Source organism: Ahaetulla prasina, chromosome 4, assembly GCF_028640845.1.
Source record: "Ahaetulla prasina isolate Xishuangbanna chromosome 4, ASM2864084v1, whole genome shotgun sequence".
In the NCBI taxonomy this organism is placed as follows: domain Eukaryota; kingdom Metazoa; phylum Chordata; class Lepidosauria; order Squamata; family Colubridae; genus Ahaetulla; species Ahaetulla prasina.
In genome coordinates, this window is record NC_080542.1 from 61,702,455 (window position 1) to 61,727,589 (window position 25,135).

The 25,135-nt window shown below is 36.9% G+C and overlaps 1 protein-coding gene across 3 annotated transcripts in view; it reads left to right on the top strand.

The window, feature by feature from the left end:
* TNS3 (tensin 3) overlaps nucleotides 1-24,366 on the top strand; it is a 198,214-nt gene extending 173,848 nt beyond the window's left edge. For all 3 annotated transcript variants that reach the window (XM_058180998.1, XM_058180999.1, XM_058181001.1), the window contains 11 exons: nucleotides 3,119-3,290; nucleotides 5,417-6,021; nucleotides 6,340-6,426; nucleotides 13,212-13,343; nucleotides 15,601-15,696; nucleotides 16,998-17,075; nucleotides 18,878-18,955; nucleotides 20,624-20,792; nucleotides 22,405-22,473; nucleotides 22,599-22,625; nucleotides 23,677-24,366. In XM_058180998.1, the coding sequence (XP_058036981.1) occupies nucleotides 3,119-3,290; nucleotides 5,417-6,021; nucleotides 6,340-6,426; nucleotides 13,212-13,343; nucleotides 15,601-15,696; nucleotides 16,998-17,075; nucleotides 18,878-18,955; nucleotides 20,624-20,792; nucleotides 22,405-22,473; nucleotides 22,599-22,625; nucleotides 23,677-23,818 (1,655 nt within the window). In that variant the 3' untranslated portion in view covers nucleotides 23,819-24,366. The remainder of the gene's footprint in view (nucleotides 1-3,118; nucleotides 3,291-5,416; nucleotides 6,022-6,339; nucleotides 6,427-13,211; nucleotides 13,344-15,600; nucleotides 15,697-16,997; nucleotides 17,076-18,877; nucleotides 18,956-20,623; nucleotides 20,793-22,404; nucleotides 22,474-22,598; nucleotides 22,626-23,676) is intronic.
* The last annotated feature ends 769 nt before the right edge of the window (nucleotides 24,367-25,135 follow it).

The following is a 25,135-nucleotide window of genomic DNA, read 5'->3' on the forward strand; positions in this document are numbered from 1 at the left end:
CATGTCTGTCTATATTGACAGAAGTTGAATTGTTAAGAATTGTGGGTATGGTGTTCTCAGCTTGATTGTTTTCTTGCAAATATTTCATTACCAAATTAGGTAACATCATCAGTGCTAGAATGGAATAGAATTGCTTTCATTTTATATACTAGTGCAGGGGTGTAAAACCCAAGGCCCACTGGCCGGTTCCGGCCTGCGATGAGGCCGAATCTGGCCCACGTGGCCATCCTAAAAAATGTAAGGGTCCTGCCTGCATCACTAGTGGGCGTGTGCATGCACAGGCCTACTTCTCTGTTGCTGCGTGCAGAGCTACTAAAGTAGTCTCTGGGACTATGGTAAAAAAAATAGTTCAGACGTTCCAACCTCACAAGATCTTTTTTTGTATGTGTGAGAAGTTTGAAGGTCTGAACTATATTTTTTACCATAGTCCCACAGACTACTTTAGTTGCTTTGCACGTGGCAGCGGCAAAAGGAGCTGAAAAGGTTAGTGAGGGATGTGGCTGCCTTGGGTGGCGTGTGTGTGTGAGGGTTGGGCCTGGCTGAAGGGCCCTCAGGTAAGCCGTTCTGTACCTCCTGCCTTGCTTCATCCTCCACCCCCTGCCTCACTTAATTCTTCACCATTTCTTCTCCTTGTTTGCTGCCATAACCTTGGAGGATGCTGAGCAATTCACTGGTGCGATGGCCACAAAGCAAGGCGGTGGAGGATAGAGTAGGAAGCAAGGCGGTGAGGTACAGAGCTGTCCTCCTACGCCCTACACTGGCTTACCTGAGCACCCCTCCAGCCAAGCACTGAAGCGCTGCAACTGCCACTGCAGCGAGACAGAGACACGTGTGACAGAGAGAGAGGAAGGAGCCTCTCCAAACTCTGCATGTGTGTGTATGAGAGGGTGAGCATGCAATCCCTGCTTTAGTTGGGACACCTAAGCTTCTGGCCCATGCATGGGTGACAGCCACCTGATCAGTGAGCGGGATGGAGTACAAAGCAAGGCAGGGGGGTACAGGGCATGCACTACCCACACCCTGCACTGGCTTACCTGAGTGCCTGCCAGCCAGGCACTGAAGCGCTTCAACTGCCACTCTGCGGGACAGCAGTGCCTCTCGTTTCTTCCCCGGCATGGCAAACTCCAACTTCAGTTGGGGCATTTAAGCTGCTGGCAGCAGCAGCCACCTAATGATTGCTCCCAACCAGCCAGCCTGCACCTCCCTGCCTGGCCAGCCGGCGCAAAACCTCGCTGTTCTTCTCCTCCTCTTCCTCAGCCTCCCCACCCAAGCGGAAGTAAGCTCTGCAGGACAGGGTCTCATTGCTGCCCCTGTGCAACAAACTGGCGGGCTGGATGTGGGTGAGAAAGACCTGGCCCTGTAGTGCTTCCTTCCTTCATTTAGCCTTCAAACATTAACGCCAGCCATGGAATCGGAACTGGCTGGGTGCATGAACCAACATCGTCCATGTCCCTGGTGCACTGCTCACTTACATGGGCCAGCCTTACTGTTTGACGGCTGAACAAAGCCTTCAACTGAGCAAGGAAGCACTGCTGGGCCAGGCCCTGCATACCCATGTCCAGCCTGCCAGAGTTCGCTGCACTGGGGCAGAAATGAGACCTGTCCATGGAGCCTGCTGTCCTGCAGGACGAGGTCTCGTCCTCCACTTGAGCAGGGCAGAGAGGATGAGAAGAACGACGAGGCTTTGTGCCAGCTGGCAGAAAACAGGTCAGCAGTGCCAGTTGGGGAGGGGGCAATTGGTAGGTGGCTGCCACCACCAGTAGGCTTAGATGCCCAATTAAAGCAGGGATCTCTCTTTCTCCCCCCCCTCACACACACATACATACACACACACACATTTGGATTGCTCTCTTGCTCGCCCCCCCTCCCCATTTGCATGCAAACATGCTCTGTGGGACAACAAGATCTCATTAAGTAGTTAAGTGGTGGAGTGGGGAGGGAGGAGCAGGAAACCAGCAAACACTTTTCCGCTCCAAAAATGAAAGTTTATGGGTCTGTGACTGCAACAGAGGATGGGTGCCTGAATCTGTGCGATATTATAGCACCAGGAGCGTCCATTCTTAGCACGAAAAGCATTTCCCAGCCAACTCTCCTCCCTTCCTCAAAGCAAAGGCAAAAAAAAAAAAAGAGAGAGAGAAACAAAGAGAGGAGACAGATGTTTACAAGGTAAGTGAGTCCTTGTGGCAGGAAGGGAGGGAGAAGCATGAGGTATCTTAGTGGGTCAGAGAGCCCTTGAGGGCCTGTTCTGTAACTAGGCCTCTCCATGGCCTTCCCACCCTGAGATACCTCATGTGCACATTGGTATTCTTGAATTGTGAGCTCTTAGGAAAGTATCCCTTCCTTGTGTGTTCATCCAGTGCAGAAAACAGGACAAGGAAAGAGGGGAAGAGAGCAAGAAAGGAAAAAGAAAGAATGTAGAGGGAAGGAAAGAGAAGGGAGGAAGGAAGGAAGATTATAATGAGAGAGAGTGAGGGTAAAACCTGCCTTAGCACTTGACCACCAGAAGCCCTGCTGCCTTTTCCCTTCCCCTTGTCCCTTCCTCTTAACTTCTCCTGGTGGTCTCCCATCCTATCTCTGAGGATGCTTTGGTTGCAAAGCCAGGTCTCCTCATAAGGAGATGGAGTGGGCCACACACTTTGCCCTCCTGCACACACCATGAGCAACCTGGCCAAGGAGAGTGAGCAGAGCAGCAGTGGGAACTGGCCATGGCCACCCCATTCCCCCCGAAGTAAACCACAATCCTAATGCTGCTCTCAATGAAATTGAGTTTAACACCCCTGTACTAGTGGTTTGCTATATCAGTGTTTCTGGGTGTGGTTTTGGTGGCTCCTTGATTCTGCTGTTGTTTGCTGTTAACTTGTTTGCCTTGAGTTGGTAGTTTTTTTATTGGTGTATTGTTTGCCTTTTTGATTGTTTTATTCATAAAGAAAATATTTTGTATAAAGAGCCTTTATGAGTTACACGTTTATGTTCCTGTATAAATAACATCATAAATATGTGGAACTGAGAGTGAACTTCCAGTATGCCTCTTCACCGTGCCTTTCGAGAACAGATAATATTTGTTACTATTGCAGGCTTGTGGATCTTAACCAAAATATTATTTTTTTCATTTTTGCAGAACCCGGAGGTTACATAGAAGACCTTAATCATTCCACTGTGGTATCTGACGGTTCAAGAACTCCAAATCCATCCTTATTGCAAGCTGGCATAGAATCTGTTTCTTCCCATCCCCGGCCTTTTGCAGCTACATGTTCAGTTTCAGATGAACATGTAGTTCCAAGAAAAGAGAGGTAGTTAAAATCTAGTTCTTCCTTAAATTTCCAACATAATATTTTTAAACTGGAGAAGAAAACCAAAAGGTTTTCAAAGGAAAAAAAAAGCCCTTAAAATTTGGGGATTATAGGATCTTCAAGATGGGTTTCTAAAGTGAGACAAATATTTTAGATGGCAGATGCTGAGGATTGAAGACAAATGTGAATAGATAGAGAGATGCTAGATTTGAGTATATCATGTCATTCCTATGGTAGCATGATGGCCTTTGTTCTAATATCCAATCTGAGTTTCAGAACTAAAATGATATCTAAGTGCTAATATTCAGAACATTAAATATGAAGCAGCCCCGTTTTGTCCTGTAAATTATTCACAAACAAAATAATTGTTTGTTGGTCTAATCCTATTAGAATTAATATCGGGAAAATAATTTATTGACATTGCTATTCAGTTTTCCTTCAGTGATGTCAAAATAGCATATATCATTAAAGTATTGGATATACTCAAATGAAAATAGGATTTGGCCTTATTTTGAATTATAGTTACATGAAAATTACTCTAATAATTTTAGAGTAGAGAAGAAAACCAGAAGCTGTTCTGAGAATTCTTCCAGAGGGGAAAAATCCATATAACTATTGTCTTCTTTGATTAACAAATGCATATGAGGGTTTCCAGGGCAAATCTTTGCTAATCTTGCATAAAATTTTATTCTACTTGATTATAATTAAACACAGAACTTTCTCTATAATGGAATGTTTGGATTTACACTGCTTTTTTCAACTTATAGCTAAACTTATTAAATATGTTGCAAATTGCATTTTACAGAGGGATGCATTATGTGCATATATTGAACAGATGGATTTAGACTGAAATTCTCTGTCATCTGAATTAATGAAGGACTGCATATTGACTTTTAAAAACTTATATTTGTTGTGAATTATATATAAAGTAAAAGACAAATCTATAGAAAAAGTAAAATTAAAAATTAAAAGAAAAAAATCTAAAGTTATAAAATATAACTTCTGACCTCTTCTACAGATAATTATAATTGTATAATCATTCTCCCTCCCCCCTTTTTTTATTCTATTTACAACTCTTTAATCTCTTTATTTCGGGGTGGAGTCAGGGTGACTGGGTGCAACTGAGTGTTTACTGCCTGGGTGTCCTTCCTAAAACCTATGTGAAGTTTGCAGCAGATATTTTCTCTGTGTTTTGATTGAGAAACATCTGCCCGCTGCCTAGGATTGAACTCTCAACCTTCTGAGTGGGAGGCAACTTCACCTCTAGACCACTGTTCCACTCAAACTCTCACCTCTGATGTTATACAAATCCCGTCAACCCTTTACTTGATCTATAGTTATTTTAATCCTCAAACCTGTGAATCATCCTATCATATATTTTTTTTTAGCACAAAGTCGTCATAAGGTTCCCAGTCTTTCAAATAAATTTGTAATTTTTCTCTCTGATGAGATAAGTCAGCTTTCCTAACTCAGGAAATTCTAACCATTTCATAGTCCATTCATCTATTGGGGAGTTCATTATTTTTTAATTGCTGTGCATAAGCCCTAATAAAAAACATTCTGGTTTCTTCGTAATATTTATCCGTTTGTATCATCATACCAATTTTTCGCATACTTTCTTAGTTTTCTTGTAAGTCTACAATGGATGATAAATTATCACTTCATGGTTTTCATATTTCGAATACTAGTTTGAAATAATTTTTGTACATATGTGATAATTTCTCAACTGTCATATATCAGCATTACATTATTTTATAAAAACTTTTTCTGGGTTATGACACAGTGTGCAAGTTTAAAACTAGTTACCCCCATTGTCTTACAAGTGTCCATCTGTACATTATATCCAAAATTAGTAGCCTGTTTGTCATTCAATATTTAATTTGTTCTTCTGTTTCAAACTTTAACAAAACATTATACATTTTGCTATTATATTTTCATCATTTGTAAATAATTCAGTTCCAATTATATTTTTATGCATATTAAACTTTCCTGTTAATTGAGTACATGAAAACCATTGTAATCTATGTATTTCTGCTGTTGATTGTTATCTTGACTTCATCTTAAATTCTGCATGTTGAAATATTTATAATAGACAGGATGTAACCTTTTTTCCCTTTTCTACACAGTTCAACAGATGAACATATTTGGCATCAAAACAATTCTCAGCCTTCCTTGATGCCCCATTTTCCAGAAATGAGTAACATCAATGTAGGAAGTTACCTCATGTCTCCAGATCTTTCTGCTCCTAAGCAAAATGATTTATACTTTCAGACAAAAGGACTTCAGCCTGGGACATTTAACAATCTAGCAAATATAACAACTTTGCCACAACAGGACCTTACAACTTGTGATAGCATCCAGACTTTTCAGAATTATGATGGGACTGTTGCTAACAGTAACCAGTTAGTGGAAGGAAAAAACCTTCCTTTTATGGCAAATGCTGATGGGTCTCCCAAAGTAATGAAATCTGTGGTGGACAGTAGCTTTTTGCCACATACCAGCCTTGTATCATCTTCTGGACATACTAATCAGCAAAAACAGGGATTGCAAATGAATCCACAAACCCCTCTTCCTGAGAAGAAAAGGATTTCTGAGGCAGAATGTTCTTTTGGCTCTGCCTCACCTTCTTCAAGTGGTTTCTCCAGCCCACATAGTGGAAGCACTATCAGCATTCCATTTCCAAATGTTCTTCCAGATTTCTCTAAAGTTGGAAACCCACTACCAGTGTTAGGTATGCATTCCAGAAGAGTAACATCTCTTCTCACTATTTAGTATAATTATTTCTCTATGTACAGATCAACTAATGCATAGTTATTAAACCTTTTATACTTAAATTGAATGTGTAGATTATTCATGTAGGGTGTCTTTCTATTGTAATTCAAATGCCTCCTGACACTTGCATTATGAGATGGAAATGAGGTGCTACAAAGAACGGAAATAGTGATGATTAACATACTGCTGAATGGCATTACCTTATAATAAACACTTTATGCTGTGATAGTATGGTATGCTTTTTAAAATCATATTTATCTTACTTTTTATCTCACAGAAAATATGGGTGATAAACATGTAACTGTAAACTTTGTTCAAGATACTTCCAAATTTTGGTATAAACCAGAGATTTCCAGAGAACAAGGTATGTTCTTTAAATATCTTGCATAGCATACAGCTAGCTTCTTTGTATTTGGTGATGAATATTTATCACTCACTGTTCCTTTTCAGCTTTACTCTAATTTGTGTTTTTGTTTTGCTAGATAATATTCTCCCTTCCAAAACCCCAACAGCTTAAATTTAAGCTGTTTATTAAAAGGGGATCCATGTCAGTTACTTGTATTTGCAGTCATTCCCAATTAACTTTAAAAAAAAGATGTGTTGATATTTAGGGACTATGTAACTATTCTGCTAAAGCAGTCTCTCTCACCAACCACAACCTTTGGTATTTTAGAATCTATGTATTTACAGTGTCTCTCACAGCTTTAATTATAGCCAAAAATAAGCAGCTTCTAGCAATAATGTTAAATATATTTTTAATAAACTTAGTTGGAACTATACATTATAGACAGTAATCCCCATTGTACTTTTATTCCCATTTTTTCCTCATAACTACTCTGTGAAATGAGCTGTGCTGAGAGAAAATAACCAACTCAGCTACTCATCTTTAATTGAAATCTGCTTCCTTGTAGTTTTTACTGGGCAATAATCCTGCTTTTTTCTGCATACTAAACATATCCATTACTTGAAACAATACTTTTTAAGACATAATTTCCAGAATTTCCAATTTCACTACACATAGTCCACATAGACTGGAAACTGCCTTTTGCAATGATAGTGATTTTGTCAATGCTGAGGTTGTTCAAGTGATGCTCAGATGTTTTGGAATTCTGTCTAAGGCTCCTATTACTATTGGTGTGATCTATTTTTTCTTTTGCTGTAGCCCAATTCTGTTTGCAGATTTTTATATTTTGTGATTATTCTCCACCTTTTTCTCTTCTCTTCTGCTATGTCCAGCTATTACAATGTCCACTATCCAGACTTTTTTGTTTTATTCACAATGGTTGAGTCTGGGTTGTTAAGTGGCAGGTGCCTATCTGTTTAAATTCATAAGTCCCAGAACACCTATAGGCTCTTCATTTTCTATAATGTTTTGTGACCTCAATAGTTTTTGTTTACAGGCAAATGATATTTCTGGGAGATATTCCAATGTACCATTGTTTTATTTTGTTATGCTCTTGCTTGTAGTCAGCCTGTATAATCATTTTGCAAAAGCTAACTAGGTGGACCATTGTATCTTCAGCTTCCTTGCAGAGGTGGCATTTGCTGTCTGTTGCTGTCTTCTCAGCGCTATCTTTGTATGCATTTGTTGTTAAGGATTGGTCTTGTATTAGTCTCTCTGTCTTTTTTTTATTTTTTATTTGCATTTATATCCCGCCCTTCTCCGAAGACTCAGGGCGGCTTACACTATGTCAAGCAATAGTCTTCATCCATTTGTATATTATATACAAAGTCAACTTATTGCCCCCAACAATCTGGGTCCTCATTTTACCTACCTTATAAAGGATGGAAGGCTGAGTCAACCTTGGGCCTGGTGGGACTTGAACCTGCAGTGATTGCAAGCAGCTGCTGTTAATAACAGACTGTCTTACCAGTCTGAGCCACACAGGCGCTATGTCTATTTCTTCAGCTTCCTGATTGCCAGATCTTGTTATCCTTTTTGCCTGCTTTTTATTAAATTTATCTTGCCATGCCTCTTTTCTGTTCTTTATTTAGTTTATCTGTAGATATCAGTAAGCCTTTATGGTATCTTCACATCTTCACTGTTCTTCAAATATTCTTCTAATCCATTTTTTTCATCTTCAGCAATCTGATGTACTTGTAGCATTGCATGCACACCTATTCTTTTCAGTAAGTTGAGTGTGTGTTAACATCACTGTGTGCATGAAGGACATAATTCTTTATCATTATTTTTGATCTTTCTATCCAGGGCTTCTAGTTCAAGCCTGAGTGCACTATTCTAGCTATATGACAGGAGTTGCCCAGGTGTTAATTGCCTTGATGTTATTTTTACCACTGAGTTTGGCCTTCAAAATCTTCTTCATTCTCATGATATAATTCACTAACCATTTCTTGATTTCAGTGTGCTTGATGTTGTTAGCCTGAGGGATGGTCAGGTATATATAATGATCTTCTACATACAGAATCTATGTATTATTTCCATAGGGCATCTTGAATCCTTTAGTTTTCTTTTTTTCCCCACCTGTTGATGGTAATGATGGCATATTTATCCATTCACACTCCATTGCAATAGCTTAGCTGAATATATGTATTGTATGGTGTTGAGAAGTAATTCTATTTCAGCTGATGTGAAATAGAATTCTGATCATCCATTTAAAGGAGGTGAGATAGCCTGACAATTTTTTTGATATTTGATAGCCATGCCTGACATATTCAGTATTTTTGACTACTGAAATGACAAACAGTACTGGTAATGGTAGGTCTCCTTGAAGGAACCTCTCTTGATGTTAACCTTTCCCAGATACTATTATGGACCAGCAACTGTGGACTAGCATTTGTGTTTTCCATTGTGCATTGATTTTTTCAGAAAGTTTTTTTTATATAATTTTATTAGAGTTATTTTAAACGAAAAATTTAAAACTAACAAAAAATAAATAGAGAATACAAAACTACTGAGAGAGAACTGACAGATAGAGGTGTGATAACATTTTTAAAATGTAGAGAAACGAAGATGAACACAAAAAAAATTCCAACTTCTTTTTCAGCAGATATAAATAAAACTTCAGTTCAACTCGTGTTCTACTATTATAGTATAACATCCATTTCTAATTCTTTTAATTGAATTTTTAATTAATTTTAATAGTGTACAAATATTGCTAGTCAGCAAATCCATATTCTTTTTTGGGGGAGGCTACACAAAACAGTGTTTCTGCTAACTCCTGTTATTTCTAGCATTTGATTATCCAATCATGTGGCAGAGTGTCAAATGCCATCTTTTATAATCAATCCAAGCTACATCCAAGTTGGTTTTTATTCTCTTACGGTTTCCAAAATCTTGTCAATTAGGAGCTGATCTTTTGTTCCGCTCCTATTAGAGCGATTTCCTTTCTACTCAGGTCAAGGGTGTTTTCAACTACATGCTGTTAGACTATATCAGCTACCACACCAGTTAGTAATTTGAAAGCCGTTGGTATGCAGGCAATTGACCTGTAGTTACCGGATGCTGTCCCTTTTGCTGAATCTTTCATTATCAGATAGTTTTGCAAGGCGTTAGCTACTCTTTAGTTTTACTTCTTTGCAATATGTTGTTAAACTGCTTGGCAAGGAGTGGGTACAGACCACTTACAACCAAAACCCACTCAGTTTATCTTCACCTAATGCTGGCCAATTCTTGATCTTCCTTGCCCTTTTTCCTTGGTTTTTCTAACGTTACTACAAATTCTTTCATTTCAGCTTCTTTTTTATTCTTATCCAACTTCTTTATCCAGGCTGCGTTCTTGGTTAGTTTCTTTGGGTTGTCCCATAATTATACTCAGGACTGTGCTGTTTTTTTGCCTGTTGTGTATGTATGTAAGTATATAACAAAAGTAAATAAATAAAGTAAGTAAATAACAAAAAATTTTAAAAAAAGCAAAACACAAAAAATAGTGATGGTGATACATTGTCAGAGAGAAGGAAAAATACACATAGAAAACGGTTTAGCAAAAAGTAATGGAAAAACAAAGAAAAGAAAAATGTATTTCACTGTTACAGTAATCAGTTACTGTTCTTTATATTTATCTAATGCAAATATTGAAAAACACACATATTTTAATGCATTTACAATTTATTTTTATTGGCATCCTATACAAATTTTATTGTAAGGAAGAATAAAGATTGTGTGTAAGCAAATATTTCCTGCAGATTACCAACCTTCTATACTTTTCAGTAAACTGCTGAAAGGACTAAATCACTCAGTTCATGGATCAGAGTAAAAGATTAGCAGTGAATCAAAGCTTTCAACGTGTTTCTTTTAATTAAAAACTATTAAATAAATAAACTGAACATTAGTTATTATGCAGTATTAAAGGTTAGACTCTCTCTAGTTTTTAATAAATGTAAAAGGAAATCTTGGGGAATATAGAGTTGGAAGCAACCCCATGCTCAAGCAGCAGACTGTACCATTTCAGACCAATGACTGTCCAGTCTCTTTAAAAGCTTCCAGTGCTGAAGCAGCTACAATTTCTGAAGGCAAGAAGTTCCCCTTCTAGTCCCTCATCTAAGTCATCTATGAACAGTAAACAGTTACAGTTCTAAGGAAATATTGAAAAACACATATATTTTAATGTATTTACAATTTATTTTTATTGGCATCCAATTATTATAAGGAAGAAGAAAGATTGTGTGAAAAATACTAGAACTGAGACGGAACCTTGTGCTTACTTCCCTCCATGTAGAAATAGTACAATTAAGACTACTCGTTGAGTAGACCTCTCTCTCTCTCTCTCTCTCTCTCTCTCTCTCTCTCTCTCTCTCTCTCTCAGATCTTGAAAGACGTCTGATTGTTTTACAGTCTGTAATGGACAACTATTTTTTTTTCCTGTTGTCTTCAATGATGTGATTATTGTGCTCTTAAGATGTTGAGGTCTTCCTTATAATTAAGATAGTGTGAATGCCATTTGGCTTGTAACTATTTTTCTTGTCCAATGTCATCTCATTTTCTTCTCTGGGAAATTAACTGTGCTTAAACCAGCCAGTGTTTGTGGCTGGTTTAGAAATAGAATTGTAAACTGATTAAATCAAAGTGCAATGTTAATATTGCTCTTAATATTAACTATAGACAAACTAATTTATCTCTGAAAGGAGAAGGAATTTGTGGGTATCAGTAACTTTGTTTCTTCTACATTGATTTAAATTATTTTTGATGCCTTCAAGTCAGTCTTGATGCTTGAGACTACAGAGACAAGTCCATACAATTTTCTTGGCAATATTTTTCAGAAATGTTTGGCCAGTCCTGCCTTTTAAGGCTTGGATTGTGACTAGCTCAAAGTCATCCAGCTGATTGCATGCTAATGTAGACTTCAACTGACTATCTCCTACTTTCCAGTGCAGTTGCTTTAAGCATTACTATTTACATTTTGATGTAGTAAAATGCTCTAGATATAATATATCAGGACATCAGTAAGGTACTTGACAAAGTAGATTACAATATGCTACTTGGTAAGAAAGAAAAATGTGGACTAAATAGATCCATCATGACCAAATGAATTTGTAACTTGGCAGACCAATCACACTCAACATGTAATCCTTAGTGGAGTTACATCTATAAGGTAAAAAGGTAAAGGTTCCCCTCGCACATACATGCTAGTTGTTGCCGACTCTAGGGGGCGGTGCTTATCTCCCTTTCAAAGCCGAAGAGCCAGCGCTGTCCGAAGACATCTCCGTGGTCATGTGGCTGGCATGACTCAATGCCAAAGGCACACGGAATGCTGTTACCTTCCCACCAAAGGTAGTCCTTATTGTTTCTACTTGCATTTTTACATGCTTTCGAAACTGCTAAGTTGGCAGAAGCTGGGACAAGCTCACCCCGTTACACAGCAGCATTAGGGATTCGAACTGCTGAGCTGCCGACCTTTCGGTTGACAAGCTCAACGTCCTAGCCCCTGAGCCACCGTGTCCCTTTTTATAGAAGGAAATATGCAGTAGGTATCTCAAGGTTCTGTCTTAGGTCCAATACTCTTCAACATCTTCATAAACGTTTTAGATGAGGGGATAGAAGGGGAACTCCTTAAATTTTTAGACAACACCAAGCTGAGGGGAATAGTCAACACTTCAGAAGAAAAGGCTCAAGATCCAGAAGGACCTTGACAGATGAACACTAGGCCCTATCCAATAAAATGCAATTTGATGGTGAGAATGTTATACACATTTAGGTAAGAAAAACTAAATGCACAAGTGTAGAATAGGTAGTACCTGGTTCAATAGCAGTAAGTGAATAGGATGTAAAAGTCCTAGTGGACAACAACTTAAATATGAGCCAGCAAGATCCTGCAGCTGCCAAAAAGTCAATGGATTTCTAGGCTCCATCAACAGAGGGATAGTATTAAGGTCATATGAGGTGTTTGTGCTGCTTTTTATTGTACTAGTGATACCATACTTGTAATAGTACATCCGGTTTTGGCCACCATGATACAAAAACCATGTTGAGATCTTAGAAAAAAGTACAGAGATCAACCAAGATGATTAGAGGACTGCAGATTTAAACATATGAGGAATGGCTGCAGGAAATGGGAATGTCTACTCTAATGAAGAGAACAACTAGGGATGACATGATAGCAGTCTTCCAATATTTAAGGGGCTTCACAAAGAAAGGGACAATTATTCTTCAAAGCATCTGAAGCTAGGATAAGAAGTAACGGATGGTCAAAGAGAGATCCAAACTAGAACTAAGAAATTTCCTGATAGTAACAATAACTAATCAGTGGAACAGCTTGCCTTCAGAAGTTGTGAATGCCCCATCCCCAGATGTTTTCAAGAAGAGAATGGACAGCCATTTGTCCTGCTTGAGCATGGGATTTCCTGCTTGAGCATGGGATTGGATTCGAAGACCTCCAAGGACCCTTCTTCTGTTATTGTGTTAGATTTATTGGAATATAATTGATTCCAGAGCACTTCCAGAAAAAACTGAGTAATTTCTGAAGATTAAAAAAGGGCCTTTCCTGTTGTATGTTTATGGTTAATTTAAATTTTTTTTATAATTCATTCTAATCATAACTATTTTAGCCAAAACAGTCTACAGTACTGACAGTTCTTCCCTAAGTTGTGTTTGCTTATAGAAAAGAAATACAATTTTTTCCTAATTGTTAATGCAAGTTTTTTTAAAAAAATAAATAAAAGTCCTCTTCTAATCTCTCTCTTTTTGTTATGCAGCTATTGCTGTCCTGAAGGACAAGGAAGCTGGGTCATTCATTGTTCGTGACAGTCATTCCTTCAGAGGTGCCTATGGTTTGGCCATGAAGGTTGCTATACCTCCTCCTTCAATATTACAGTTAAACAAAAAAGGTAAATCCTCTACCATCAGAGAGATTGGAGAAATTTACCCCTAAAAGTTTAAAACTGTGTGGATAATATATCATAGTTCTAGTCATAGTCATAGTTCTATCATCATATCTAGTTCATATTAATGCAGAACCATTGAAAATTCTAAAGGACTTACAAACTTTTAAGAATCACTGTATATAAGTGTATGTGTTTGTGTGTGCGCATGGATACATAAATAAGGCCCTGGCTTCTTTGGTTCCACATAAAAACAAAACATTCTTTATAGATATGCATATATGTACCTTCATGTCAGTTTCTGACTCCAGGCAACTATCTGGACAATTCCAGACTGGGAAAGGTCCAAGTTTTCTTGGCAATATTTTTTTCAGAATTTGTATGCCATTGCCTGTTTTCTAGGACTGAGAGAATGACTGCCCAAGGTTACTCTGCTGGGTTCATGTCTAAGTCAAAACTAGAATTCACAGTCTTACCAATTTCTAGCCTTGTTCCTTAATCACTACACTAAAGAAGTTCTCTTAATACTTATGGGTTTGGCATTAAATAATGAATGACAAAACAAGGAAGATTTCGCCCTTGGGGAGTAGGATTTGGTGCTAGAATAAAATAGTTGTGCTAAGGAATCTTAGGTAAAGTAAGAAATTAAGAAAACTTAGGATAATTTGGATTTTGGAGTGAAATAAATGTGCAGTTATTTTAAGGAAGACAAGCAATATTTAATATTTATGTAATCCAAGACTGGGCATATAATGCTAGAACTTGAGGATAGTAACTTATTTTCAAATAAATGCTTTTAAGTTATTAATATAAGATGAGTAGAACATAGGAGCCATACTGGCACAGTGGTTGGAATGCAGTATTGCAGGCTAACTCTATCCATAAGCAGGATTTCCGATCCTGACCGGCTCAAAGTTGACTCAGCCTTCCATTCTTCTGAGGTTGGTAAAATGAGGACCCAGATTGTTGGGGGCAATATGCTGACTCTGTAAACCACTTAGAGAAGGCTGTAAAGCACTATGGGTATACAAGTCTTAAGCACTATTGCTATTGTTATAGTCAGGATAAAGAGTCATGGTCCAGTTACCGTAAAGTTCATGTCCTTGAATAACAACAGATCATTTAACAATTATTTAAAGTTACAACAGACTTCCTCAAAAGCTACATATGATCCTATTTCAAAGTTACAATGCCTGCAGTGTCCCCCAAAGTCATTCATCCTTACAATCAACCACAGGGCACCCAGTCTATTTCAATGCTTCATCCTGAGTCCACATAGGCAGTGGGCCTGCTTTCCCATCCCACCTGCCACAGGAGAGTTCCACACACTCATATCCAGCCCCAGATCACTGTTTGCTCACTTATCTTTTGAAGATATGCAGAGCGCAGGAAGTCAGAGTAGGGAAGGAGGGAAGACTGCTCCATTGCTGGTAGAGCTAAGGCTAGAAATAGTGAAGAGGTAAAAAAAAATCCTGCTGGTTTTGCTCTAATCTCTAGAGTTACTCCATAGCAAAACAAAACAAGCAAATTTTTTTTCTCCTAATGTTGTAAATATTACTGGGAGACTGTTAATACATTTCAGTTAGATTATTTTTCATCCTGGGATTGTGGATTGGCAAATCCAAAGTTTTCTCATTCTTGTTTGGGTGGTAAAATAGTGGTTCTTAACAAAATTACACATTACTTATATAATGGGATCAGCAGAATGTCTCTGTAATTTGGTTATTTGCAGAGGTATGCCAACAATGTTAATCATAACTTTCCTTCCCAGTGTTTCCATCAGCCTTGCCCATCTGGGTTACCTTATCCCCCCCCTCCCCAAAAAACTGGGGTGGGGGGGGAGAAAGCTCTGAGCCAAGCTTTGATAGATACTTTCAAACAAATTTCAGACATCAAAATAAATAAACAGTCATATTCCTAAACTTTACATTTTATTATTGTTGGGTCCACTAAAATTGAACTGCAAATATCTGAGCAATCACTAGATAGCAAGAAAATGATAATTGTCAGCTTCCTTTTAGATTTTTTTTTTTTTTTACATACAAGGCTATCTTAACATTATGAATTCAGCCATTTTAAGCTATCAAGAGTCATTATACAAATCTTTGGAAATTGTGGTTATAATGCATTTCATTCTATCCCTTAACTTGTATAATATGAGTATGAAATTAACGAAATACATTCGAATTGTAATGCTTGTATGTCATAACCATACATTTGCTATCCTTCTTTTTACCTTTTTATCCTTCATTTTATGCTACAGTTGGAGATATTTCCAATGAACTTGTGAGACATTTTCTGGTTGAGTGTACCCACAAAGGAGTAAGACTGAAAGGATGTCCCAATGAGCCATATTTTGGTAAGCATTCTTTATATCAACGTTATATATATATTTCAGTAGAGAATCCTTTTAAAACATGGCAAGTACTTTTCCAGAAAATGAACAACACAATTATTCCCTAAAACAAGAATCTCTTTGTGGGTGAAGCTTACATACAATCTAGTAAAATTTTGTTACTTTTAAATAAATAAAATTATCTTAAGTTTTAATTTACATTTTATTTTAATTTCTGGGACACTCTTGATAATTTTATTTGCACTATGTGTTAAACAAATTTATATCGTTTCATAAATGAATTATGACTTTTGAATACTTTGAAGCTGAGATTTTGTTTCTTTATAGCTTTTTTATATATTCTCTCTTTAATCTCTTTTATACTTTGTTCTTTTTCCAATATTTTGTCTCTTTTGTTCACATTATGCGTTCACTTCCTTTAATTGTTCCAGTGCAGTTCCTATAGCCTTATAAAAGTAAAGTCCTACTGGAAGAAAAGAAAACACTTCCTAAAAAGGGAGTGAAAGGTTATGATTTCTAGATGGTTTCTACTTTGTTTTGTTTTAGTTTGCTCCCTTTTTTAAAAAACAAAGTATATAATATAAAATTTGTTCTATTCTTAATGTTTCAAAATATAGATACATAATTAAAAATGTTCTACTTTAACAAACTAGATTTTTACTTTTGTGATGGAGAAAGTAATACATACTTTGATGAAGGAATGATTCCAAATTTATTGGACATGTTGTATTATCTCCAATACTCCAACTGGAGACTCCAATAATTATTTGGAATACTATATGTTGTTTTTTCTGTTTGTACTGTTGACATATCCTATGGAGATAGAGGCACCATTTAATTACTTCTGTTTATTCAATTGAATGTGGCTAGAAGAGTCTTGGTGGCCATGTATATAATCCCTTATTTAAAAAAAATTGTTTTTAAATTCCTTCTCAATGAAAGACACCTTATGCAAGAAAAAAATATTGTACCCATAATACAATAGTAAAAAAGGTGCAGCCTCATTCAATAACTAGCTCTTTTTATAGGTAGATACTAAAAAAATATAATTTCTCCCAATATTATCCCTATAAATGTGAAGGTACAGCTTGAGCTGTTGCTCTTACACCTGTTGCTCTGTGGTTTGGTCTAACTTTTCATGGACTGAGTGTCTGAAAACATTGTGATTCTGTAACTAGAAATACAGAATATAAAAATTAAAAATGTATACATAACTTACAATATATGATTTACAAAAATTGCATGTAATATTTTACCCCCTTTACTTTATGGTTTTGGTGTTTGTGTTTTTTTTGCAATTACAGGAAGTTTGACAGCTTTGGTGTATCAACATTCCATTACCCCTCTGGCATTGCCTTGCAAGCTACTCATCCCAGACCAAGGTATTGCTGTTACACATTATTATTATTACTATTACTATTACTATTCTATTACTATTATTATTATTACCATCATCATCTTCAATTCGATCCACAGACTGGGACTGGTAAAAACCTAACAGTTCAGGTCCTAACCAAGGACCTAAGAGCTGTTAAGGTAGCATTTGAGTATATAGATAGTTCCAAGTAGGGTGGTTTTTTACAATTCAGGTGTTGTTATTGTTAATTTGCTGCCTATTTCAAGTGAAGCTAATCAAGGCAACTTAAAATAATAAAAAGGAAGAAAAAATGAAAGGCGTATAAACAGTACAGAAGTAAAATAATAGAAAAATAAAATAAACAATGACAAAGAAACACAAGAATAAATACATCAATATGATAATTATATTTATCTAATTTAAACATATAATTTAAAATGTAAATATAAGATAATTTAACATGATAATTATATTAACATACTATATAACAATATAGTGTTATATTAACACTATTAACGTCATAGAATAGAATTTTTATTGGCCAAGTGTGATTGGACACACAAGGTGCATATGCTCTCAGTGTACATAAAAGAAAATATACGTTCATCAAGACTCATAAGGTACAACATTTAATGATAGTCATGGGGTACAAATAAGCAATCAGGAAACCGTATCAATATAAATTGTAAGGATACAAGCAACAAAGTTACCGTCATATAGTCATAAGTGGAAGGAGATGGGTGATGGGATCGATGAGATGATTAATAGTAGTGCAGATTTAGTAAATAGTTTGACAGTGTTGAGGGAATTATTTGTTCATCAGAGTGATGGTGTTCGGGGAAAAAGCTGTTCTTGTGTCTAGTTGTTCTGGTGTGCAGTGCTCTATAGCATCGTTTTGAGGGTAGGAGTTGAAACAGTTTATGTCCAGCATGTGTGGAATCTGTAAATATGTTCACAGCCCTCTTTTTGACTTGTGCAGTATACAGGTCCTCAATGGAAGGCAGATTTATAGCAATTGTTTTTTCTGCAGTTCTAATTATCCTCTGAAGTCTGTGTGTGTCTTGTTGGATTGCAGAACCAAACCAGACAATTATAGAGGTGCAGATGTAGTTCATTGTAGTTAATAGTGAATCAGCAATGGTTGTATTTAATAAGAGTATGAGATTCAACATAAAGATGTTTTATAACAATGTAATTTCTCATTCAACATCTCATGATCAATTAAATAGTTTGGGTAACAAGATCATTTTGACACATAGTTATTATTTCTTTTATCTAGGTGCTTTTTTTCACAATCTCCCCACAACAATGTAAAGCACAATAAAATTATAACATTACTATAACTATTAAAAGCATTCAATAGATTAAACAAGCTCTAACAGCCAACAGGTGATACACAGAAAGCAGGAAGATAGCAATTGATATAGATAGCAATAGCACTTAGACTTATACAATGCTTTACAGCCCTCCCTAAGCAGTTTACAGAGTCAGCATATTGCCCCTAACAATCTGGGTCTTCATTTTAATGACCTCAGAAGGCTGAATCAACCTTGATTCGGTGAGAATCGAACTCTGTCACCAGATGACAGGAAACATACTATTTAATTAGAAAATAATTTTCATTGATACCAAGTATAACAAGTTATGAGCTTAGCTTGTAGAAATAATCGGTGTTTTAAATCTCTCTTGTTACACCATGATCAGAACTCCCTCAGTACCATTATATACAACATAAGGAATAAGGAAAATTGATGGCAAATTATTGACAACTGTGTTTGGATTGACTTTTCAAATCATTTTAAATACATCTGTAATTTCTGTTTGTAGATCCTCTGGAAGAGATTTCTGAAACCTCTACACAAACGGCTGCAAATTCAGCTGCAGAGCTTCTGAAACAAGGGGCAGGTAAGTAGCATCTAATCTTTTAATGCTGTCATCAGAAGAATTGTTCATGTGCATAAGACTTCAATTGACTATATTAATAGCTCATTCAAGGTTCCTAGGCACCACATAGAAGGTCCTAAAAGAAAGAGACCAGGTCTGGAGAGGATGAGCATACTTTTCCTCTGAGTATGAGGAGAACAGCATGGTGTGTCAGAATTTGCATACCTTGAACTGTTGTGGATTGCTGGCAGGTTAGATAGGAAAATACTATTTTAACATTAAAACTGGAAAATATGAAGACTTTGTTGTGAACAAATTGGTGACATTAATAGGGTAAAAGCAGAAAAAAGATAACATTTAGATATATTCATCTGATTATACGAATAGAAATATAGCCTAAATCTATATATCATATTATTTTGCTAATTACTGTATTTTTGGACTATAAGATGCATCGGACTATAAGACGCAACTAGATTTTGAAGAGAAAAACAAGAAAAAAAATCATTTTTGACCTCTGCGCATTCAGTTTCTTTCTTCCCCAGCCCCCAGGAGCACTCTGTAGGCCTCCCAAACCGTCTGTGTGTCCCGTTTTTGTGAAAAACAGGCTCATTTTTGGCTTCCTGAACCCCCCAGGTGTCCCGTTTTTGCCCTCCCCAGCCTCCAGAGCACTCTGCAAGCCTCCCAAATCTTCTATGCGTCCCGTTTTTGCAAAAAACCAGGTCTGTTTTTGTGTAAAATGGGCCCGTTTTTTTTGTCCTCCCAATTCCCCACGTGTCCTGTTTTTGCCCTCCCCAGCCCCCAGGAGCACTCTGCAGGCCTCTCAAACCTCCGTGCATCCCATTTTTGCGAAAAAACAGGCCTGTTTTTGTGTAAAATGGGCCCGTTTTTGTCTTTCCAATTCCCCACGCGTCCTGTTTTTGCCCTCCCCAGCCCGCAGGAACACTCTGCAGGCCTCCCAAACCCTCTGCATGTCACATTTTTGTGAAAAACAGACTCATTTTTGGCTTCTTGAACCCCCCACGTGTCCCATTTTTGCCCTCCCCAGCCCCCAGAGCACTCTGCAAGCCTCTCAAACCCTCTGCGCATCCCATTTTTGCAAAAATTGGATGCGCAGAAAGGGTTTCGGGAGGCCAAAAACAGGGCCGTATTCAATCTATACAATGCACTGTCATTTCCATTCACACTTTTTTGAGGGAAAAGTGTGTCTTATAGTCCGATACGGTACTTCCTTCTGTATTTAATTTTCTTCCAATTTTATAATTTTTCTTTTTCTCCTTTTCCTTTTTTTTTTTTAATTTATTTTTTTGGTGCCTCAGTATTGTCAGTATTGAGTCCTAGTGAATTTTCTTGCCAAGATTTTGGAAGTGTTTTGCTATTGCCTGCTTCCTAAGGATGAAAGTTATAATTTCTGAGATTCATTAAAGTTATACAGTTATACATTTCATTTGTAATATGTATTTTAAAATGAATTCAATTTATAAATGCAGTTATTGTATAACTTGGTTTTAATTGCCCAAATTTTATTTTAATATTTAATATATAAAGAAAAATTGTACGACTAACCACATACAACCACATACACACACAATTACCACTTAAATATTTTCAGAAATTAAATTTCTAAATCGGGATCAAATTATTCTATTTGTAGCTTTGTTCATCATCTGCTTTTGCTTTGTTTTATAGCCTGCAACGTTTGCTACCTGAATTCTATTGAGATGGAATCTCTAACAGGTCATCAAGCTGTGCAGAAGGCTTTGACCTTAACTTTAACTCAAGAGCCTCCTCCCACCTCTACTGTAGTGCATTTCAAAGTGTCTGCACAAGGTATCACATTGACAGACAATCAGAGAAAGTAAGTGCAGGAAGCAATATTTGTCCAGTACTATTATTAGCTTTGTTTTCTGCATTGTTGTGCTGTTTGCTTGATAAAATCAGTAAATTTCTGTCTTTTTAGCCCATTTCGTTGTACAATTATAATAATTTGCACTTAATTATACTTGTACACAAATTCAGAGGGATATTGTGAAGTTTTTCATTTAGAAAAGTTTGAAGTTTTTGCTGCATGCATATAAATGCATCACTTCAGAATGATTCCTAATGGTGTTTCTTCTGATATGAAGCTCCTTGCTCAGTTGTGTGCCTTCACCAATACTAAAATAAGTGGACATTGCAGGAATACAGGATAATTTTGGTGCCTCTGCCTCCTCTACTCAATAACCCAGAAGTGAATCCTCAGAATATTTTTTCTTCCACTATTACTGCTGAACTGTTGATAGTGAGACTACTAATTCTTCAATGGGCACCCTGCTTCCTTGCAGTACTGCTTCTGAACAGTGTAGTTTTCTGAACACAAAGGTGCCATTCAAGTTCAGGCTGAAGGAAGCTTTCTAGCCTGGATAAGAGACAGTCCACGTCTTAGGACAGAACAATATCAGAGTGATTTGTTCAACACAGGACAACAGTCCTTAAACAGGCAAAAATGGGGGACAAAACGGAAACAAACTCATTTCCCAAACTTGTCAGAGCTTTTTTGCTATTTCTTATTTTGAATTAAATACATCTTTTAGTCTTTGCAGTATCTTGTGAGATAAGAACAATAAATAAAAGCAATAACAGGATTCATTATGAAAGATGGCTGGATAAAAGAACTAATCATTTCCATGCTGATACGTATCCATTTTCTTATACTCCCACCAATGCAATCTAGTAAGGTTACAATTCATATAATGAGATAATTTACGTTTGTTTATTTATTATATATAAGTAATATATTTATTTATGCCATCTATCTCACTATAGTGACTTTAGTGGCTTGCAGTATCATAAATAACAGTGTAGACAATTAAAAATTTAAAAATATTAAAAGAATAAGCATTAAAATTAAAAATATTAACATTAACAATGAACTAGATAAAAGAACTAGATAAACTGGGTGAAAGTGGAATCTTGATCTAATCGATTATCCACCTCCTGAATGGGATACCTCATGGGCCAGAAGCCAGTTGGAGGAGCCAGGTTTTCAGGCCCTTTCAGAAGGTCATGATGGATCTCATCCTGAGGGGCATGATATTCCAGAGGGCAGGAGCCATGGCTAAAAAGGCTCTTCTCGTAGACCCCACCAGCCACAAATCCTTGGCTAAAGGGATCCAGAGCACGCCTCTTCTGCCAGAGTGATCACCAGCATTTGGCACTGAACAGCACTGTTCTTGTTATCTCTTCACCATGTTAGTTAACAGGTACACTGGGATATTTTCATCTTTCTTACTTTCATACTGCAGTGTAGCTGCTGCTCTAGACACAATTCCTATTGTTAGTTTCTTTTCTTTTTTTTAGAATAATATTGTGGCAAAAGAGAAATGTTTATATTTCCTTTTCCCAGTGCCACATAAAGAATGTGAAATACAGTCTAGAATCTCCAGCCATAAATTTAGGTCTAAGGCCTATTTTATTTCTCTTCCTTTCAGGCTTTTTTTCAGAAGGCATTATCCAGTCAGTAGTGTTATTTTTTGTGCTTTGGATCCACAAGACAGAAAGTAAGGATGATTAATGCTTTTTCAATTCATTGTTTGCATACTGTTATGTAAAGCTACCAAAAAAGAAATCCATCTAACAAAAATATTTTTTAATTTCTTCTCCCTTTTTTGTTTTGTATAACAAGATGGATTAAAGATGGTCTGTCAGCAAAGTAAGTAGCTATGCATACTTAGCATTTTGCAGATAATATCCATGTTTCCCTTCAACTTCCCTTCAATAAGCAATAAGGCAATGCTTATGTTAGAACCAAACAAAATTGCAGAAAAGAGTATGCAGACGTTCATGTTTATCTTTGACAGCTGTCAACATTTGTTTGTGTTATATGTCCATATTAATGTGTGGAATGTATGGAATCTAGTAATCTTTTGGTAATACTGGCTGTGAGAGCTTTAGGAACCTTCTGAAGGAATTATGAATATGTATAAGATTTGGAGAGCACATCAAGTCATGTGAAGTGATCCCAGATAACATATGTGATACTTGAAGCTACACTCTGCAAAATGTTATTTTATTTAATCTCTTAGTAGGTCAGTGGAATCAGTATGCCTCAGCATTAGACTCTGTCCTCATTCCATTTAGTTTAGCATTCAGATATTAAGCAATATGTTCACAATTAACCAGCAATGGATATGGTGTAGACATGACAGGCTGGTGAAGATATTCAGGTAAGAAAGTATATGTTCAGAAATCCTTTGATGTAAAGCTGTCAGGACGGGCGCAGGACACTCCTCCCTCTCCCTTTATCTCGGCCTTAAGTAATGAGCCAGGAAGTGTTCTCATAACTGGGCAAACAGAATAATGTGAAATTTTATTAAAATTACCAGATTCCATTCCAGAATATTCATATTTTTAAATAAAAAAGTGCAAAGTACGTGCATTAAGACTTGGCTCAAAATGCAGTATTTTGAATAATTTCTTACATAAGATGAGGCCTCAGTTTTGTTTTGCGTGAATTGAAAGTCACACATTTTAACTGCACGCTCATGCAGACAGTGCAGGTTAGGAAAAGATTAGTGGCGATGAACAAGCTGCTTCTCAGAAAAGCTTGTTCCTCATTGTTTTTCCTGTTGAAACCCTGTTAAATTCCAGGAAACTCTTAAAAATGCAGTGGGAAAAAACATCCAGCAGAAAATTTTGAACTTGTTTAATAAGTACAGTATTTTATGCCTCACCTTTCGTGTTTTTTTTCTTTCATTTTCCAGAGTATTTGGCTTTGTCGCAAGGAAACAAGGTAGTGCAACTGATAACGTTTGCCACCTGTTTGCAGAGCATGATCCAGAACAGCCTGCCAGCGCTATTGTAAACTTTGTATCGAAGGTCATGATCGGTTCCCTGAAGAACTGAAGGCCTCCTATTTTACTGATCTGTTGAACTTACAAGCAGAAAAGCATATTTTCAGATGTGTGGCCCTCAGCAGTTCCTCCAGTGGACATTCCATCTATATAATAAGATAAAGGGTGTATTTTATATATCAGTAATATCACATAACCATTTAAATGTCTGACATCAAACTTATTAAGCAAATAAGGGAACAGGAAGCTTGCAAGGTCCCAAATACCCATTTCTGAACATTTTTTTAAAAAATCTAAAGCTTTATAATGTTGAGAAAATTGAAATGAGCTTTTCTGATTTTTAACTTGTGATGGGACAGAATGTGGGAGAGCGGGCATTCACCTCTTTGGGCATGTTGTTTTTATGTGGAATTTTTGCTGGAATTTTGTAAAGATGTGAGAACAGAAATTTGCATGAGAAAAATCTCCAAGGGTCTCTCAGTTGTTATTCAGGAATAGGATTAGGGACTGGAAGTGGAAGATATAAAGACTTGCAGATTTATTAGACAAAAAAAGAGTGCACTGCCTCTTTTCTTAATTCTCCCTTGCAAATTCCCAGTTTGGGACACTTAAAAGTTTTGTTTTGCGTGAATTGAAAGTCACACATTTTAACTGCACGCTCATGCAGACAGTGCAGGTTAGGAAAAGATTAGTGGCGATGAACAAGCTGCTTCTCAGAAAAGCTTGTTCCTCATTGTTTTTCCTGTTGAAACCCTGTTAAATTCCAGGAAACTCTTAAAAATGCAGTGGGAAAAAACATCCAGCAGAAAATTTTGAACTTGTTTAATAAGTACGGTATTTTATGCCTCACCTTTCGTGTTTTTTTTCTTTCATTTTCCAGAGTATTTGGCTTTGTCGCAAGGAAACAAGGTAGTGCAACTGATAACGTTTGCCACCTGTTTGCAGAGCATGATCCAGAACAGCCTGCCAGCGCTATTGTAAACTTTGTATCGAAGGTCATGATCGGTTCCCTGAAGAACTGAAGGCCTCCTATTTTACTGATCTGTTGAACTTACAAGCAGAAAAGCATATTTTCAGATGTGTGGCCCTCAGCAGTTCCTCCAGTGGACATTCCATCTATATAATAAGATAAAGGGTGTATTTTATATATCAGTAATATCACATAACCATTTAAATGTCTGACATCAAACTTATTAAGCAAATAAGGGAACAGGAAGCTTGCAAGGTCCCAAATACCCATTTCTGAACATTTTTTTAAAAAATCTAAAGCTTTATAATGTTGAGAAAATTGAAATGAGCTTTTCTGATTTTTAACTTGTGATGGGACAGAATGTGGGAGAGCGGGCATTCACCTCTTTGGGCATGTTGT